Source organism: Crocodylus siamensis, chromosome 10 (assembly GCF_052110815.1).
Source record: "Crocodylus siamensis isolate JL-2025a chromosome 10, ASM5211081v1, whole genome shotgun sequence".
In the NCBI taxonomy this organism is placed as follows: Eukaryota; Metazoa; Chordata; order Crocodylia; family Crocodylidae; genus Crocodylus; species Crocodylus siamensis.
The window spans coordinates 11,828,828-11,849,511 of NC_143404.1; the positions used below are offsets into that span (position 1 = coordinate 11,828,828).

The 20,684-nt window shown below is 44.0% G+C and overlaps 1 protein-coding gene across 4 annotated transcripts in view; it reads right to left on the reverse strand.

Moving 5' to 3' along the window:
* The window catches only part of ACSL6 (acyl-CoA synthetase long chain family member 6), a 106,904-nt gene extending 97,905 nt beyond the window's left edge, over positions 1-8,999 (reverse strand). For all 4 annotated transcript variants that reach the window (XM_090064732.1, XM_090064730.1, XM_090064731.1 and 1 more), the window contains exon 1: positions 8,714-8,999. In XM_090064732.1, the coding sequence (XP_089920858.1) occupies positions 8,714-8,972 (259 nt within the window). In that variant the 5' untranslated portion in view covers positions 8,973-8,999. The remainder of the gene's footprint in view (positions 1-8,713) is intronic.
* Positions 9,000-20,684: the final 11,685 nt, after the last annotated feature.

The following is a 20,684-nucleotide window of genomic DNA, read 5'->3' on the forward strand; positions in this document are numbered from 1 at the left end:
TGGGGATTTGATAGATGCATATTGTGACCTATCTCTGTACCAACAAGGTAGACATTGACTTTAACAGACATCCTTTTCCATGGTGTTCATTTGGCATTCCAGTTAATTGGGAGCTAAATAAAAAATAGAGAAATTTAGTGGGAGATTTTCAAAAGATTCAAGAGGAATAAGGCACCCAAATCCCACTGAAGAATCTATGACAATTGGGGGCATCATTTTCCTTTGAAATTCTGTCCTCTAGATGTTAATTCTTACTTGTTGCTATTGCCCATACTTACACATTTTACTAGGAGTAAATGCACAGTCTTCAGCGTGTCTCTCAGCTACAGGGTCTATATTTTGAATTTAAAAAGCAAGTGACTGGAAGGTAATGTTAAAAAAAAGAAAGAAAACGTTCAGATTTTTTTTCCTCTAAACTGTGGAGAAGCAAAATAGGCTGAAGGCTTTTTTCTCTGCTGCAGGTCACCTTGAACGCTCCAAGACACTATGTATGGCAAAAGAAAAAAGTACACAATAAAGTGCCATGTCATCTCTAAATGCTGACACAAGACTACAGCAGTTAACGAAAGTCCATTAGAACATGTACCTGTACCAAGCATTACTGTAGCAATGCTAAGGTCTTTATTGTCTCTACAAGAGCCTTTTCTAAAACTCATGCTGAACTGGCATGACTGAAAATAAAGCTTCTGGAAATGCAGATTTGGCATCCAATGAGCATGTGGGTCCCAGGTTTGAGGCTTGGAATTTAACTCGTTACAGGTGCATTTTCTACATATTCAACTGATATTTTAAATTCATATGCTTAAGTTTTTTTCTAACTATACTTTGATTGCATACTTTAATGGTATCCCACATCTCAAGAGCATACATCTGTACCAGCATCTTTGTGCTCTCTAAGCTTGCAAGAAGCCTCTTCCTTGAGGAGACAGAACAAGAAAGAGAACTGTTTCTAATTATTAATGCCCCAGCTTACAAGAATAAATGTGTGAACTCAAGAATAAATGATTAGCTATCGTGTCAGTAACTAGAAGATTATCCTTTTTTAGGGTTCTCTCTGTTTTAGCACATGACCTCCACCAGAGCTGACAGCATTGCAGAAACAATGCATGGACAGATTGGAAATGTGGTGCCAACTGACATTTTTTGTGCTTCAGTCTCTCACGATAGCACAAGGCCTTTTACCACAATGATGGAATAATTTATTGAGTTGCGAATAGATCTTATCAGAAGCCCAGGCAAAGCACTTAAAATTGGAGCAACAATAGCAGCTGCTCACTTTCTAGTTCTGAGTCTGCAAGTTGAAAAACATGACTAGTTGATTGCTCTGTGTGTGTGCACATATGCGTGTGTGTGGAGGGGGGGGTTAGGATTTACATGTTTGCATGAAATTACTGAGCGAAGCTAAGCTAGAGAAATGAGGTCTTACATTGGGTTGCAAATACAGGGTGGCCTGTGGCTCTTCTCTTTCAAGAGTGATTTCTGTACTCTAGTCCACCCGCTTTGATATCCTATGCACTGCACTCACGAATCTCGCCATACAGTTCCTTGGCTCCTGTGAAACACACCAGTGGTATCAGGGCATGGCAATGGGAGCATCAGGAGAAGTGGCCTCTGGGCCCATTGCATGGACAACTCTGAGTACTCAGTCAGAAATCTTGCCCTGAACTCCATCTGCAGTGGGGAACCAACACAGATACCAGAGCGTTAAGGCGATAAGTTTGCTTACGCTGTGCTTTTGATGGGCTGCTGTTTTTCCCACTATGCTGAGCTTTTTCAGGGTTTATAACGGGCTTGATCTCCCAATCTTACAGAACTCTGCTTTACAAATACTGGGGCTGGCTGGAGTATCAGGTTGGCCTCTTGTGTGAACTCAAGTAGGGTTGGCTTAAGTCTACTTTATCTTGACCGGGCTCATTTCAGCGCCTGAAATTGTCACAAAGTGAGGTTACCTTGGCTACATAACATTTCGCAAGCTGTATTCCCTGCAGTGGAGTTGAATGGAAGTGGATTTTCATAGATTTCATAGGATGATAGTAGCTACCTTGATGCAGGTGGCCAGTTAAGTTACTTTGTAGTTGCTTTGTGCTGATGGATTGGCTTGAGGAAGCTTCAGCAGGTGCCAAAATAGACTCCAATTATTTGCAATGATCAAGATGGCTGGCTACTAATGCATGGCTTGCCATGACTTTGTATGTGGGATAGAATAGGGGAAATATCCTGGCCTCATGCAAGTGAAAGTGGGCACTTTTTGCCCCCATGGTTTTAGGCAGCAAAGGTCTATTCTAGCAATGCAAGGAGATACATGGGCATGCCGAAAAGAAGAAAAAGTCTTTAGTCAGCTCCCCTCTACCTATCACTCTCCCCTAAACCTGACCTGGACTTAGATGACAGTTGTCATCTAGTTGTCAGTTTTAGCTTTGGCTTTTCATCCAGAAAGCAGAGAAACAAGGCTGCTTGCTGAAAAATGTCTCTTAATAGCTTCATAAAATTGCTTGATAATATGGGGAAAGGTTCAAACCTTGTGCTGCTCTGCAGGGTTTGGTGGTGGAGGAATAATAACAATAATCTTACAATGATGCAGCATTGTAGTTCCCTGTACCTGGCATAAGCCCAAATCAGCCTTACTCTTTCAGTGGGTATTCAGTTAATTCAGTTTGCCATCTGTCTCCTAAGCTCTTTCCTCTTTTCAGTACTTGAACATATTTGTAATATCCATGGCGGGAGAGGAATCAAACATGCATCTAAATCCATCTCAATCCACAGGCCTCCCCCCCTCTTACTCCCTCCTGCAAAAAAACCCAAAAAACAAAACCCAAAACATCAGGTCCAGCCCCCTGCCCCAGGGGCAGGAAGTCAGCTGGGGTCAAAGGATCCCAGCAAGATAGGCATCCAAACGTTTCTTAAAAGAGTCCAGAGTAGGTGCTTGCACCACCTCTGGAGAGAGTCTATTCCAGGCCTTGGGGGCTTGGACAGTAAAGAAGCTTTTCCTTATGTCAAGCTTAAGACAGTCTTGGAGGAGTTTGTGACCATTGGACTTCTTGTGACCTGGAAAGGACTGGTTTGGAGAGTGGACACATGCTAGACATCCTAGGCAGGCTGCAGCCCTGCTGCAGAGAGTGCTCAGTGTTCCCAAGGAATCTTCACTGGGCAGCCCCTCTACCCCATCATGCCCTGGCTGTCCCCACTGACTCATTTCCCCCATAGCACTATCCAAAACACAGCTGATAAAACCAGATTGGCCATGTCACTGCCTTCCAATGCCTTCACTCCCCCTGTCTTACAAAGCAGGTCTTAATTCTTATGATCCTTACCCTCTTTTCTGCAGCCCGCACCATTGCTGCCAGGCATACAGTACCTACAGTCTCTTCCTCCTACTCACTTTTTCATGTCTTCCTCCAGGCTGTCCCAGGGCAGGGAATGACTCAGTGCACCAGGCCTCCACACTTCAGATCGCTAACCTATGATAGGCAAATGACCTTTTCCATGCCAATGAGAGCTAACTTTTTAACTTCAAAATACTGAGAATCAGCAGCTCCTCAGGACCCATTAGCCTGTCCTGGATTTATGCAACTCCCTTGGACTGTAAAATCCTCAGGGTCAGGGACCGCTATTATTTTGTGTCTTGTTGAGTACCATGCAATTTCTTAATATCGACTGTTAAATATATACCCAATGGGACCTTATAGTTTCATAGTAGCTAGGGTCAGGAGGGACCTGAACAGATCATCTAGCCTGACCCCCTGCCACAGGCAGGAATGAATACTGGGTTCACAAGACCCCAGACAGGTGATCATCCAACCTCCTCTTGAATTTGCCCAAGGTAGGAGTGAGGACCACTTCCCTGGGAAGTTGGTTCCAGATTTTGGCCACCCTAACTGTAAAATATTGCCTTCTGATCTCTAACCTAAACCTATGAACTTATTACCATTGTTCCTCATCACCCCAGGTGGTGCTGGGGAGAAAAGGTCTCTACATGTTTGCTGTTGATCTCCCCTGATGAGTTTGTAGGCAGCCATCAGGTCCCCCCTCAGCCTCCTCTTCCTAAGGCTGAACAGGTTCAGGTCCCTCAGTCTCTCCTTGTACGGCCTGTCCTGCTGCCCTCTCACTGAGCAGGGGGCCTCCTCTCAACCCTCTCCAGGCTGGCCACATCCCTCTTGAAGTCCGGCACCCAGAACTGGACGCAGTATTCCAGCTGCAGCCTGACCGAAGTCACGTAGAGGGGGAGGATCACCTCTCTGGACCGGCTTGAGATGCACTTTTGGATGCATGACAAGGTATGGCTGGCCTTGCTGGCTGCGGTCTGGCATTGGCGGTTCATGTTCATCTTGGAGTCAATAATGACTCCAAGATCCCTTTCGCCTCTGTGCTTTCAAGAGGAGAACTCCCCAGCCTGTATGTGTGCTGTGGATGCCTTCTCCCAAGGTGCAGCACCCTGCATTTATCTACGTTGAACCCCATCCTATTCTCATCTGCCCACTTCTGTAGCCTGTCTAAATCAATTTGCAGCCTCTCTCTCCCTTCAAGTATGTCCACCTCGCCCCACATCTTAGTGTCATCAGCAAATTTGGACAATGTGCTTTCCACCCCCTTGTCCAAGGAGCTGATGAAGATGTTAAACAGTGCGGGCCCAAGGACCGAGCCCTGGGGTACCCCACTCCTCACAGCTCACCAAGCTGAGTACAACCCGTCCAGCACTACTCTCTGGGTGCACCCCATCAGCCAATTTTTTACCCATTCAACTGTGTAGGCATCAATGGCACAGTCACTTAATTTATTGATGAGGATGGGGTGAGAGACAGTGTCAAAGGCCTTCTTAAAGTCTAGAAAGACTACGTCCACGGCGACACCATCATCCAAGGATTTAGTTACTTGGTCATAAAAGGGAATCAGGTTGGTCAGGCAGGACCTGCCTTTGATGAACCCATGCTGATTGCCCCTGAGCATGATCTCCCTTGCCGGCCCCCCACAGATGTGCTCCTTGATGATTCTCTCCAAGATCTTCCTCAGCACCGAGGTGAGGCTTACAGGCCTATAGTTCCTTGGGTCCTCCTTCCTCCCTCTCTTGAAAATTGGGTCCGCATTAGCCAGTTTCCAATCCCCCGGCACCTGGCCAGATGACCACGAATGCTCATGCAGCCAGGCCAACTGCTCTGGGATGAGCCCTCAACACCCTTGGGTGGAGGGCATGGGGGCCTGCAGATTTAAAAATGTCTAGCCCTTCCAGAAGATCCCTAACTACATCTGCGCTGACTGAAGGCCTGACAGAGCTATCCCTGAGACTGTCCCTACCTCTGGTAGGTGGGACGTCCCGGTCCCTGTTCAAGAAAGCAGAGGCAAAGAAACTGTTAAAACCTTGTCTCTGTGCTCTTCCTCACATTCTTCTATCATTTGCTTTTCTATGATGGTCCCTTTTGTTGAATTCATTCTAACTTTTAAGTTTTACTATTTCATTTTCTTTTTTTTTTTTTTAGAAAAAATAAGACCGTAGTAGAGTCAGATGCCTTTGTTTGCCTTACACGAATCCGTTCCTAAAAGGAAATAAAAACAAACAAACCCGAGGTGTCACTGTGCCTAGGGGACAGGACTATCTGTAGCTAAGCCTGGCAGGAGACCAAGATCATCTTGTTGGGAACAACAAAGCTAGAAGCACAGCGGTATTGGGTTATTTCCTTGGTTGAGAATCATGTGCAGGAAAAACCCTACCGTACTGCGTGGCAGAATGGGCCCCAGACCTGATGCTACATGGGGGTATGGGAGTCCAGCTAGGCACTGGGAGCACCAGGAGAGGTTCCTGAAGAGAAATGAATATGGACAGAATAAAGATGGCTGATTAAGCCAGGCTCTTCTGAGCTTCTACCCTTCTGTATTATAGAAAGCATCTCCCCACAGTGGAGAAGGTTATCTAAGCTTACCTTAGACTATGATGATCCTGAAAGGAACTTGAATAGATCTGTAATCATACACATAGAAGACAATGACTCTGATGAAGCTACTCATTTAAGGCGGTCACGAGTAAGGGCTTGCAGGAGCAGGCCCTATGCCATTTCCCACACAACTATCACGACTAACTGCGGCCTGGTTTTCAAACAGCACAGGGGCTTTTTATGCACACACTTTTTCTTGCCTTTGCTTAGATCACGCAAACATATATGCAAGAAAGCATACTTTCAATGGAGGCAAAGTTATAGCAATGCATGCAAGAGGAAAGTTATCCCAATGTCCTCAGCAGCAAGGCTGTTAACTGAGACCATATCTGAACCGTAAAAATCTCTATAGGAAAAATGGATACTGCAGAGAGGGGGAGTGTGGGATTTTAGCACCCCACACTTTGTGTCCAGCCACTTACACAAGTCCCACTGCAGCTGAATGTAGAAATCGTATATTGTCAGGATACCCCGAGTCACTTCCCCAGCTAAGAGTCGTTTGAGGAACACACATGTTATTTGGGAGTAAAGTCGGCAAATAATTTTATTTGCACTATTTCTCTAAAGAAGTAGACATACCATGCCCCACAGCAGGTCGTTTAGCTAATGGAAAGCCTGAACGAATGACAGGAAACTGTATGGGAAAATAGCACTTTCAGTAATTTTTCCAGAATTTAAAACAGACTTAGCTTTGCCCAGAGTCTTACAGTTATTCCTAAATTGAACATCATAGACTAAAGAGCATACGTAACTCAGCGGATTAGTCCTCACCAAGGGGTGATGATATTTATCATTGGACTGGAGGCTTTAAATGAAATTAAAACCTTGCACAAAGCTGTAGTGAAAGCAACATGCATTTTTTATGTAAATCGGCAGAACAGTAATCCTGAAACTGGAGTCTCACAGGATGGGTTCACACTGGCAAATTGAATACATATATTAGAGCAACTGCCAGCAATGGCACAGCTGCGCTGGGGCTAAGCCATTAGGTAGACTTTTAAAAATCTCTAGTTAGAGATTTCAAACAAAGGGCTGGTATTAATGATTACTATACATCTCAGGTTCTGCTGCTTCTCCACAGAGGCATTAGTAAAGGGACAGCAAAACTGCACCTTCCTGCCAAGGGTACCGCGTATATCTTGGGTCAAAGCACTGAATAAAAATTACTATACACGTTAAAAGGAAGACAGTCAGGGGAATCCGTGGCCTAGTGAGTTCATGAAGCAGGCTTTCACCTCTACAGCCACAAAATCAAATCTAACTAGGCTTGCAAGGCAGACACACTTGGACATGGATCTGCATGCATGTGTCTGAACAAATAAAAGTCAAGACAGTGAGCGCGCACAACAGTGTCTGATCTATACATGTGATAGAGACGGAGAACTGACTGGAGAGGCTTGCATAGCAAATACTTTCATAACATAGGCCAAATTCTCTTCCCAATTACACATGCACAACTTGAATAAATTCAGTAGTACAGCTCAGGGCAAACTGGGACCCAGAGGCCAAAGTATTTATATACTGTGTTTCCTGACAGTTACCATAGGGAAATTCTGTACCAAATTCTGCCTCCAAATACATATACCTGCCCTTTGGGTTAAACTCTGCAATAGGCAAGTTTTGCATTGACCTCAATGGGAGAAGATTCAGGCCCTGATTCAGGTGAGCGCATGCTGACTTCAGTTGACATAACCAAGGGCAAAATTTAATTTGTTTCGTTGCTAAAATTATCCCCCTTCATAAACCAGAGAAGCAGAGTAAATATGAACACTAACAACCCCTGTCTATTTTTTCATTTCCTTAAAGCAGAAAATCTAACTCAATGATGACAAGAGACTACATCTTTAAAACCATGTTCTATTTGTATTTCTACCCAACAGATGGCTTTATCTCTATAGAGAAGAGTTATTATACTAGTGAGGAGAAAAGCATAGCTATTAGAAGTTACCTTTCCTTTTAAAAGTCTGCCTTCCCAGCCCCCCTTCCCACACACATTCAGAATGCTTGAATCAATGCAGGATTTAAAACAGAATCTGTAAGTACCAAGGAGAAGAACACCTATTCCAAGGATGCAGTAATTTTCCCTGCCTGGTGAGACACTTTAACACATTACTACATGCCACCACAGCAATGTGGAATATATTCTTTTTTCTATTTTATCACACAATGCAGACACACAGAGACGCACAGTGCCCTAACAGAGCAAAACTCTAAAGGATGGACCAAGCTGAACAAGCCGGCCGGATCATTTGAGAGACCTTATGTAATCTAGTCATTTGAGCAAACAGTTGTAATTACTTTAACCAAGCTGCATTAATATTTCACCGCACTGTTTTCAATATTACATGTACACAGCATTACACTGACGAGCAATCTTTGAATGTAAGCCATGTGAGTTTTCAATTGCTCGCTTCTTTCTTTTTCTTTAACTGCATTTGAAATAACCTTAGGGCACAGCTGGTGGGAGGGCAGAGAGGAGCAATGAATGTGCTGAGCGGCTGAAACAGAATAAAGGAAAAAATGCACAGAGGTCATTTCATAAAAGTCCTAATTGGTAAAGCTCCCAAGCTATGGTTCCCCTCTGGCTGGAGGAGAATGGACTCTCTGCTTCTCGTGTAACATGCAGGCAGCCACGCCTGATTAATAGCGACAAAAGAAAAGGATTAAAAAATAACAATACAGAACAGAGAGGAAATAGAAATAAATGGGGAGAAAGGGGTGAGAAGGTAACAGTCGGGGAGGGGGGGGGAGGGGAGGGAGGGGAGGGGGAGAGCTGAAAAAGCACTTACCCATGAACAGCCAGATGGAGCCACCAGTCACTAAGAAGAAGGTGAGCATGCCTGCTGGATCCGGCTGCAGCATGGGCGGCCTGACGAGACTGTGCAGGCTGAGGGGGGACTGCAGCACACTCACTGCAGTGACTGAGGCAGCATCAGCAGCAGGGAATGGACCACTCTGCTTGCTCCAAGGCACGGCACGTTTGTCAATTAGTCCGCAGCATAGGACGGTATTTTTAGCAACCGTTCCCCCACCCCTTCCCAGGGACATGTAGCTCCTTCTTCTTAAAGGAGGCAATGCATCCTGCTCGCATGCCGGTCACAGATGTGAAGAGGCTGCCTTCCCCCCACCTTGGGAATCCAGTAGCATAGGCTGCAAGGAAGAGGGGAGGAGGAAGAGACGCGGCGAGGGGGAAAACTTTATCTTAACCTGTGTTCAAAGAAATTACCCATATGCGGTGTCTTGCACTGTAATGCCCCTCCAGGCCTGCTTTTCAGAGAGGCTGCAACACCTCCAACTGACCAAATGAACAGAAGCGATAAATGCTGAGCACCTCTGGAAATGCTAATGTCTAAATATATAGTGAATGACGACACAAGAGAGCAGAGCACAACATTGATTTCCACAGTCTGTGGTGGGGTTATTGTTTTGGGTTCTTAGTTATTCCCCCATTTGCTCATCTTAGAAAATTCTTCTCTCAGCTGTTGGCCTGAAAAGGCCTTTGCAGAAAAAACTTCACTGCGCTATGGATAAGCCGGGGGTGAGATCACATGTGATGTCTCTCCACTGGCCAAAATGTTGAAGCTGGTAACATGATAATGTAAGACCTGAGGAATCTCAGCCTCTGAAGTCACTTTATCAGTACAACCCCGGAGAGGCAAACCTGTCACAGGGTGTGATCAGTAGAATTTCACTTTGTCCCTGCTTGAGACCAGGATAAACCACCTCAGTGTAAATCATGGCTTTGCCTGCTTATACACGAGCTTAGGACCAAGGCAGCTACATGGATGGCTGTGACTAGAACAAACTGCTCACATCCCCTCCCAATAGCGTAAGCACATCCATTCCCAAAGGTGTGAGCCTTTCTGTTGTTGTTTCTCTGCAGTACACAAGGGCAACCGCGTGCATTCAGGCTTTGCACACCAGTTCTGAAACTATCGTCTCACTCAAGCACAGGAGAACACAGATCATTCATAGAACAGCAAATACAATGAAGGCAACAGCCCCAACTCTAAGCTCACTCTCTCCACAGAGGGCCTTGGGGGTCTGGCTGGGTTCAGAAAGCTTGGGAAAACATCTATAGGCTTCCTGGCTCTTGCCCCAAGATCCTTGTTTTTTTGTGAGTCAACATACATACTCTTATTTTTTTGGCCTTTGGTACCTTTCCACTGCTCCATACACCATATCCTCACAGACAAACCTGGCCAAACTATTTGGCCTAGCTGTCTGTTAGCCCATAATCCCAAAATATTTCCTCCTCAATAGCACCCAATAACATGTAATGAACAACTTCCTGTCCCAGGTCTGGTGGGATGTGTGGATACACAGTGGCAGGCAGGCAGTCACAGTACAGTGTTTTGTCATAGCTGCACATGATAATATCAACTAAACTTCATACTTCACATCTAGGTTCTCCATCTCATTACTCCAGCCCACTGGAAGAGTATCTTAGCCATCAGGAGATCCAGACACAAAAAGAGGACACCAGTGGCTATAACATGCATCTTTTTTATAACTCAAAGTGTAAACAAAATTACAAACATTGGACTGGACAAGTCACGACTACATCCCACACCCCATGATATGGTCAGTTCTAGCTCCCCTTTTCCACCTTGCCCCAAAGGCTGTTGCTGCGGGATGTCACGCTGGGCTTCCACAGCCCCAGACTGCTTCCCGTTGCAGCCACACACGGCATATTTGCGACTGGCTTAGAAGTTTAGAGCAGGCTTCAAAAGAAAAGAACCAGAACCAGCACCAGCACCAGCACCTTGTGTTTGCCCTTGTGACTTCTGACGAACCAGAACCAACATTTCTTGAAATTGGTAAAAGAAAACAAATGCCATAAAACTTTACAATCACTCTTCATTTTCATATGAGTTACATTTTAAATATTTTATATTTCATAATATTGCTCTAATTTTATGAGCATTTTGCAAACTCAAAAGTAGGCAAATTTCAACATAGAAAAATTTGCTGCAACATTAACTGGACACCACAGGACTCACTTTAATGAAATGTACAGTCTTTATGGACTCCATATTAAGACAGGATATGTTTTTGTGGCAAGATAGATTATTTTACCAGTATTTTACCACAGCCACCTTCAAATACCTGAAGAGAGTTCCACAGAGGATGGAGCTGGACTGTTCTCAGCGGTGGCAGATGACAGAACAAGGAGCAACTGTGTCAAGATGCAGCAAGGGAAGTTTAGGTTAGATACTATGAAAAACTGTCTAGGAGGATAGTAAAACACTTGAACAGGTTATCAGAGAGGTTGTAGAATCACTATCCTTGGAGGTTTTTAAGACCTGACTAGACGAAGCCTTGGCTGGGCTGGGCTGGCTGGGCTGGGCTGGGCTGGGCTGGGCTGGGCTGGTCTAGTTGGGGCTGGTCCTGTTTTGAGCAGGGGGTTGGACCAGATGACCTCCTGAGGTCCCATCCAATCCTAATTTTCTATGATTCTATGGTTATTGTTGTGTTTATTTCTTGAAGAGATGAGAGGAAAATGGATCTCTCCACTAGTGGAAGATTTTACATATTGGTCTAATAGAGAAAACAATTTAACTTTTGTCTAATATCACCACCTGTCCACTACTATTTTCCCAAGGAATAAGAGCTAAAATTAAACAGAACAGATAATATTGTTGTATGGTTTCAGTAAATACTATAAATTATATACATTTATTGTTCCATTCATTGGATATTTGTAGCAAAATCTGTAATACACTGTTACTGCTGCTGCAACATTTCCCATTCTTTCATTGTTACCATTTTCCTTATTTACCTTGGCCAACAAACTCTTTTTTCATTGTAATCAATTCTTACCTGCCTGTCCTTCCAATAGATCTTGATTTTAACACAACCAGCATGTTTATAGACTACCTCTGGTTTTGCCTCCCATTCCTGACTGTAGATGGCTTTGTGTTAGTTTCTCTCTCTCTTGTCGCTCACTCTCTCTCCCCCTTCCCTGTTCTTGCCCCTAATTCATGAAAGCATTCATGCGTGTGCTTATCTTTAAACACTTTAAATTCCCCCTGACTTAGGTACTTTCTGAATAGGTATGTGTCACGGAGCAGCTTTAGTGCTCCATCACTTTAAGGGCTGGAGCAGCCAGCCACTAGGTGTCTGATGGGGGTGGCCATTTTGGAGATCTCTGTTATAAGAGCAGAGCAGTTTGTGCCCAGCAGCTCTGGGAGTAACATTGCCTAGTGGAGCTCCTGCTTCAGGAATATCTTGGGAGTAAGGGTGAGGTTATAGGGAAGGAGGAAGCCTCATTGGTCCTGGACATGACCTGAAACTGAACCCTTCTGGGACAGGGAGGCCTGGTGGTCCTGCCTGTGGTGGGACAGGGCCACTAAAATGCCAGGTTTGAGGACCATCCTGCTGTAAGGTGGGTTGGGGTGCTTAAACCCCTGCCCCCAACTTGAAGCGAGCTTTGGAGGTAGTTCAGGACCAGGCATGCAGAGTAACTGCACCTGAGCCCTGTGGGGTGGTAGACCCTGGAGCTGGGCCAGGCACAGCAGGAGAGTGCTACCTGAGCCTGCAGAGGTATTCTACCTTGAACCAGAAGTAAGAGGCAGAGTGGTGGGCCAGGCACAGCAAGCGGAGTGCCACCTGAGTCTACGGGGTGGTTGACCCTGAGCCTGACTGGTTGTACAAAGTAGTGTGGCCCTGACAGACGGTGGAGTAGCATGGCTCCAGAGATGAGGAGGCAGTTAAGCAGCCCAAGCAGGAGGGCAGGGTGTTGTGGGGAGCAATTGTGAGGCCCCGGGGTAGAGAAGGCAGTTGACAAGGCCTGGTGTGTGCCACCTAACTGGAGGCCGGGTGCTAGGCCTAGAAACATCTGCGAGGCATGGGACATATTTAAGGATGGTTGGAGCGTGTACACCTAGCTCTTGATCTCAGGGCAGATGGAAAGGCAGCCTTCCACCTATTAACATCAGAACAAAAGGACATCAAGGTGTGACTGGGCTGTGAGTTGGCTCCTTGTGTCACAGTATATTTTCCTGAATAAGGGCCTAACATGATCTCTTTATTCTCTCACTTCTTCTTGTAACCAATAGAGCAGTGGTCTCCAAACTTTTTAAGTCACCTTTGGCATTTAAAAGCCACCCAAGATATACCATGTGCCGCTGCCACTTCCTCTTCCCCACCCATCCAGCAGGTAAGTCACAGGGAGGGAAGCAGGGTGGGGGGGGAAATAAAATTCTTTGGGGGCGCACCTCCACAGCAGGTAAGTCCCACTTGGCCAGGGCCCCACTCAACTTACCCCTACTCTGGCCTCTGCAGCACTGTCCCTCACCATAGGGGCCTATATCTACCCCCTGCCCCTTCCCTCCGCCACCCACCGCACCCTCGGATCAACTCCAAGAGGCTTCAAGATCTACTGCAAGAGGCTCTGAGATTTACTGGTGGATTGAGATCCACTGGTTGGTGACCACTGCAATAACAAGACACAATAAGATTTTTCTGTATAATCTTTATAGCTCTTTTGTGGTTCAAAATTAAATGATAATGATTTGTCATTCATTCATATTGTATCCAAAGTTCTACATAATGCTACCAGTGCTGCATAACCAAAATCCATTCCTTCCATTAATTTTATCTTTTTCATCAACAGTATCTCTTACAAACGTCCAGCTTATCTCATTTAATATACCTACTCTTTACAACATCATGGATACATTTATCATATGTATTGATAGCAAAAATCCTTTAATGGTAAAATTTAGTAGTTTATTCAATTGTAATCACTGTTCCCTAGACTATTATTATTAGCCACTTTAGTACTTATTATCTTTATTTTAAAATTTAAATCTTATCAGGTCACCTTAAACAATATTAAGATAAAAAAGACAACTCTCTGCGAAAATTCCCCTTCCATTATTTGCATATTTGGAACACTACGCAGCAAATTTCAATCTAAAAATTCTAGGATGCTATCTAATTTCAGGGCATTCATCATCTCCAGTCACCATCATCCTAAACCACAAAATGATAAAGTTTCTATGACACTACCTGACTAAGTGCAAAGTGACTCAGCACTCCTTCATATCTAAAAACCAACCATCTACCAATTGTGGTTTATTAAGATCTACCAGCATAAATGATTATTCTTCTGCTTTTAAAATTATGATCATATAAAAAACATTATACTTATTCATTCCTCTAACAGAATCATTTTGGGACAAGGTTACATCTAGCCAGAAAGATCTTTCAGTTTTTGTACTTTGTGCATCACCAGGATATCTAAACTATTCCCATTGTTGAAATGATGGTTCGAAATCATCGAAATTATGGTATGCACCTTTATATTACCCACTGGCATGTATAAACCAGCTCAAATGGTTGGAAAAAACTTTCTTAGCAAGCTTTCAGACACAATTGCCCTTTATCAAGTTGAGGAAGTGTCTGGAGATGGTCTGTGCTCTTCCTGGATGGAGTGGTAAAGCTATCAAAGACAAGAATACCCAATTACCTGTGGGGACACATTTCTCACAAGAAAACCACCCTATCTCCAATCTCTCAGTTTTAATCCACAAAGGGAATTTACAAAATACCTTCTACAGATGAGCCTATGAACTTCACTTTATCAATCTACTGGATACAAAGAAATCATTAACTAAATATAGACATTGGATTTATGACACATTATAACCTGCCCCATCCCCTTCTCCTGCCCCCCAGCCTTCCTGTCTCTCATCCTTTGACTACAGGCACTTTCATTTCCCTTCTCCTCCACCCCCACCACGTCTCACCTACCGACAACCTCAATTTACATTTTAACTGACTGGCTTTCTTACATAAGTACTGGCCTCTGGCTGCTTTACCGCTCCATCCAGGAAGAGCACAGACCAACTGCAGATGCTACCTCAGCCTGACGAAGGGTGTTTGTGCCTGAAAGCTTGCTAAGAAGAATTTTTCCAACTATTTGAGTTGGTCTAATAAAAGATATTGGATTTACCCAAAGAACCTTGTCTGCCTATGTGCTTAGACCAACATGGCTACAACCTACACCCTTGATATGAATTGCAGTTAAACATTAAACCTCAAGATTTTCTAATTTCTATCCTGTTCGCTGTAAACAGGAAAAAATCCACAGCTTGCTGTTCAGCATCTGTTTTATGGGTAGGAACTCTGCTTTACAAAAGACATTATCCTCCCCTGTTCCCAGAAAGCATTTCTGCAGCTAGCCAATATTCACAATTGGCATCTGAACAAGAGGAGATGAAAGCTGATCTGGGAACATTTAACTTTATGTTAAGGAAAATCATTGTCTTGATACACTCCTACTCCTCTTCTTTCTCCTCCAGTCTGATCAACAATTCTGTCCTTTCTCACTATTGCCTAAATGGTCCATTTCTTCCCATCAGCTGTTTCTGTACAGTTGAACACAAACTCCCAGCCTTGGATTGCTACATAAGCCACCCTAAGTCTTGTCCCAGAGGTCACTAGCAATATTACATTTAAAACAGAATGTCTCTTTATATTAAACTACCAGAACCACCAAACTAAAACATATCTGGCAGCAAGTGCATTAAAACACACCCTTCATGCTATTAATTCTCAGACTCATGCACCAAACAGTTATAACAAAAGCTGGGTGGTCAGTGCCCTTAAGCACTTTTGAAAATCCCACCCATTATGTACTTCAATGCCTTTTTCTTGGCTTGCCTATTGGAGGTAAAACACTGAGTCCAAACTACAGTCCTTATTATTGTTTTCTTTAGGTTACAGCTAGTAGAAACATGAACACCTTGCATCTGAAATCACTGTCAACATTTTAAAGCATAAGTCTGGGAAAGTCACCTAATTTGCAGCATTTAAAGCTGGTTATATCAAGGTATGCCACAAAGCTAGGAAAAAACAGGCATTTCCCTTGTGAAAAATGATTAATATGGATATAACTGTTGTGGAAATCCCAGTGTAGCAAAGGGCTATTTAGGATTTCTAAAGAGTCTTTATCACACAGAATTTGTATGGGGTAGAATCTCTGGTTGCTAGGGTAAAGCTGATTTTAGATGCTGATATTTCATCTCAAAGCCACATTAAAAAGTGAGCAATTACAGAGCTAAACACACTGCTGTTTTCAACCTTCTAAGCACATAGGTTGAAAGTTTGTGGGATAGCTAGTAAAAGATACCTGTGGAGATTTTACTGGAACATCTTGAGAGCTTTAGTAAAGTAAGATTGTAGAAATACGCTCGAAGAAAATTAATGCTTTCTCTGTCAGCCTCTATGATGCAAAAAAAAATTGTACCCAGGAGGCACATCTACACAAGATGCTTTACTACACAGTAGACCTAATTACTGTGCAGTAAGCAGCTGCGTCTGCATGTGTAGACACCTATTGAGCAGTAATTGGCTCTAATCACAAATAAATTTGCTACCTGCAAATACAAGTAGCAAATCTACTCACAAGTGCTCCTGATCAGCCAGGCAGCAGGGGGTGGGAGATTGCTCCCTATCCCTGGGAGCTGCCTGATGCCAGGACAGGCTCTGCCACCAGAGCCTAGGCAGGGACTATGTCCTCCTGCCCTGGCAGCAGGGAGTTTCTAGTGCCAGCTCCATGATCGGGTCCAGAGCTGGGAGATCCTTATCTCCCAGCACCAGCTCTGTGGTCACAAAGGCAGCTCTGGGTGATACTTATCTCAGCCTGAGCCCCACAACTGTGGAGCTGGTGCTGGGAGATGAGCCCCACAACCATGGGATTCAGGCAGGGAGATAAGGATCTCCCAGCCTGGGCCCCATGATCACAGAGCAGGGGCTGGGAGCTCCCTGTTTCTGGGGCAGGGGGATATTGTCCCTACCCAGGCTCTGGTGTCTGAGCAGCATGCCCTAGCAGCAGGCATTCCCAGGGGCAGAGAGCAATATCCCAGCCCCTGCCAGGAGACGGCTATCTTCTGGCCCCCGGGGCTAGCACACAGGGGGAGTCTAGTGTGCCCCCTGGATGCTGTTGCAGAGCTGCAGGGAACAGGAGCAATCTGCTTCTAGGAGCAGCAAATCTGCTCCCATGTCTCTGCATGTGTAAATACTTACCCGGGAGAGTTTACCTGAGAGTAAACTGCTCCTGGATTATTTGCATGTGTGCCCAGGGAGGAATAATTTGTTTTCTGTTATGTAACAATCACTCTTTTATCATCTAAGCTGAGCATTTAAAATTCTTACTTTATACTAGTTGTGAGGCTAAATATTTTGTGGTACTTTAGCACTTGTTCTCTGATAATCTCAAAGCACAAAAAGTAATCTCTTGCAAGAAAATAAATAACATCCTCAGATACAGAAAGGTGAAATTAGATTAAGTGACCTTCCTGAGATCTTTGAGGAAATCAATAACAGAGTGGGGAGTAGGACCTAGATAATCTGATCAACCAAAGAAAGAGGAGTGATGGAATGATCCCTCCCCACAGAAGAGGGAAGAGAAGTAAGAAGAAGAAATTGGTTCAGCTCACTCCATCAACTACTTTATTCTTCCATTTCCCACTCATTCCCCTCCCTTTCTTCTGTCCATCTCTGAAATCCTGTACTGGGATGAAGTAAGTGGAAGTGATCTAATGCACATATAAATATACAGCAGACCTAACCCAAGATTAGGTTATATAAACTTTCATGTCCTGCAGGACCAAGGACAGAGGTTCAAGGCATAAGTGAACCTAAGGCAGGATGTTCACCCCAAAAACATCAGGGGGCATTTCTACACATACTTTTTTTCCCGGCAACGCGCTAGGGATCCTCCACTTTGGAGTGGACTCAATTAATCGAGTCTGCTCTTCATGTAAACCGAGGCAAACTTCACTGCACTGTGTGCAGTTCTATACGCAGCAAAATGCACGTCAGCACACAGAAAACGTGTGTTTTTTAACTAAAGGACATGCAAGGTGTTTTAGTTCAAAAGCATGCCGTTGCCATTTTCTCAGCACTCATGTGCATTTTGTCACTTAAACAACTGCATGCATTGCGGTGCTGGGCTCCTTTCAAAATGCCCAGTGCGGTTACACAGACAAATGTAAAAATGCCCCAGTAGAGCAGTACTTCCCAAACTTTTCCTCAGCATGACCCCACTTCTGGCCCCATTTCCTTAACATGATCCCATTGCCATAGCATGGCCCCTCACTCCCAACCCACAGTCCCCTACCCCTGTAACACCATCCACTAATGCTGTGACCCCATTTGGAGTCATGACCCACAGTTTGGGAACTGCTGCAGTAAAGGGTGAAAGGGACTGAGCACAAACCTTCATTTTGGCCAAAAGGTTGCCCTTCTCCTTCGAGAAGGTGGTTCCTCTGCTATTGCCAGGCAAGCACTGAAGATCTGGTTCATGGTTCATCTCCCCTTCTTTTGCCTGCATACAAAACAAGATACATGATAGAAAGGAAATCCAAGATAATCTTTTCTGAGAAAACAGAAAAATCTCAAAAGAGATAAAGGAACCTTTGTGATAGAGAACCTTGGGAGCCCAGAAAGAATCAACCTTTTGTATAGACTACAGTTGTGCAGACCATTCACATCAAACTTCAAACCCTCCAGGAAAGCAAAGGTTATCCCTCTGGTGTTGTGTGAGTAAACCTTCCTTCCTTCCTTTTCCTGAACATTAGAGAAAGTCTAGATCTGAGCTTCGTTGCATGGTTAAAGAAGACTTTTTTCCCCAGCAGCTGGGGAAAATAACCTAAATGTTATAAACTTACTAAGCATTAGTAAAAGATCAGTCTAAGTGTTTTAAAAAGAAATGAACCACATTCTTACTAAAGTCACTGGAAGTTTTACTTTTGATCTTATTGGTACTAGGGTGTTTGTGTATGCATGTGTGTGTGGTGTGAAGAATTACTATTATATGGCATATATTGCCACAGTTGTTGTTTGCTTTTCCTGAAGTGCCTATAAAAGCACCAAAAGTGCCTTTTTTTTCTGCTGCACCATCTACATTGAAGACCAGCCACCTGCATTACTGCTATGCATTCTTCTACCTCTCATCACTCTATTCAGAAATAAAGATTCAAATTCCATTCTGGGTCTGCTGTAAGGAGACTTGTTTGATAATGGGTTTTGGAGTTTACCTTTACAGCAAAATTAGTTTGCTAGAGCCATGTTTCAACCTCCACTGCCAGAGCCAGAGCCACATAAGGAGACTGAAAGACTCAGGTAGCCATTACTCATTATGGAAGTACTTTAAAAATTATGCGTCTGGATTTCTAATTCAGCTTCTTCTATTTTGGTATTGTTGTTCGTTCTAGGTAGTTTTTCCATCTGTGGGAAAAAAGGAGATTGATTGTATGACATATTTCCCAATGGATGCTCTAAATACACCAGCACATCAGTTTCTGATTGGGAACTGGAGACTAGCATGTCTGCTAAAGACGGACAAATCAAATATTTAACTGCTGAACAGTACAAATATAAGATACTTTCAGCAAGGACAGCGTGGCTTGAAATCCCCAAGGAAATTCCCTCTGTCTCAGTGCTTCATCATAGCTATAAAAAAAATGCTGAAAGGCGTTTTGGGTACATCGCATGTCACCATTCCCAAGTCTCCCTTGCCCTGTCTGCCACAGATAAGCCATACCTTGCCAAAAGGCTGCTTCAGTGACTGCAGTGGGTGGCCATCTCTTTTAAGATGTTGAAGTGTACTGGAGAGATGAGTTTTTCTTAAGCCTTTATCAAACTTGGCTCCGTCGTTACTTGCACAAAAGTGTCTTTGGGCAACTTGCATGGCTTATCATTGAGAATGCCATACTATCATGGACTTGTTTCTTAGTAAATTAACTGCTGGCATGTAAGGAGGCAAGATTTATGTTACCCATAGTCTCTCAACTAGGGTTGTCCTAGCGATATCAGTTTAAAGCTGGCATGTACAAGCATCCATTTAGCCTTGCATTTTGTCTAGAAATGTGCATTCCACACAACAGATTGATAAAATAGAGATTTATCTGTTTGTGCACCTCAGTAATCTATAAAATATCATAGTATAGCCATTAACAGTAATTGCTGAGGCTTAACTAGGTAATATAGGCTTTAAAGACAGTAAGAGATCATTCTTGGTGAGAAAAAAAGCTGTTCATCAGGCAAGTTGTGGATAGACTGCTGGTGTCATGGAGACCAAGAGGGAATGAATCTTCTAGGGATTGCTCACATTCAGAGATATTTATAGCAGAATAGATTCTCAGCAACCTTTGCTCAGCCGGTACAGTACAGGTTAAGAGAAACACACCCTGGGAGAGCTTGGGAAGCAAAACACATTCTAGGATCATCGTAGCTGAGGAAACCAACCTGCAGTACAATTTCTTTTTTCAGTTAGAGGGGAAGGATGGTCTTCCAGCTAAGGCATCATAGAAGGATTCAAGAGGCACGACTGCCAGACTTACTGTATAATATTCTCTCTGTCCTTCATTTCCCTGCTCCTGCATTTTGCCTGTCTTACTTTTTCCAACTGTATGCTCTTTGGGTTAGTGACAACCTACCAGTACAATCCTTGCAGCGTCTAGCTCTATAGGACCCTGGGCTTCTAAGTGCTACTAGAATGCAAATAATAAATTAGCAATTGCCCTCTCTCCTAGCTCAGTGCATAGGTGCTGGGATCCCACGTTCCTCTTTGGGTTCTGACCCAGCTCTGCTATTCTTATGTTGCCTCTAACTCCCTGGTCCCATGTCTTCGGTGTCTGTATTAATTTCTTTCCACCACATCTCTGTTCCCTTAATGCGTATAAACAGCAATGTAAAAGTTATAGTCGAGGAGGTACCTTCATTCTTTCATTTAATGAAGGAGCA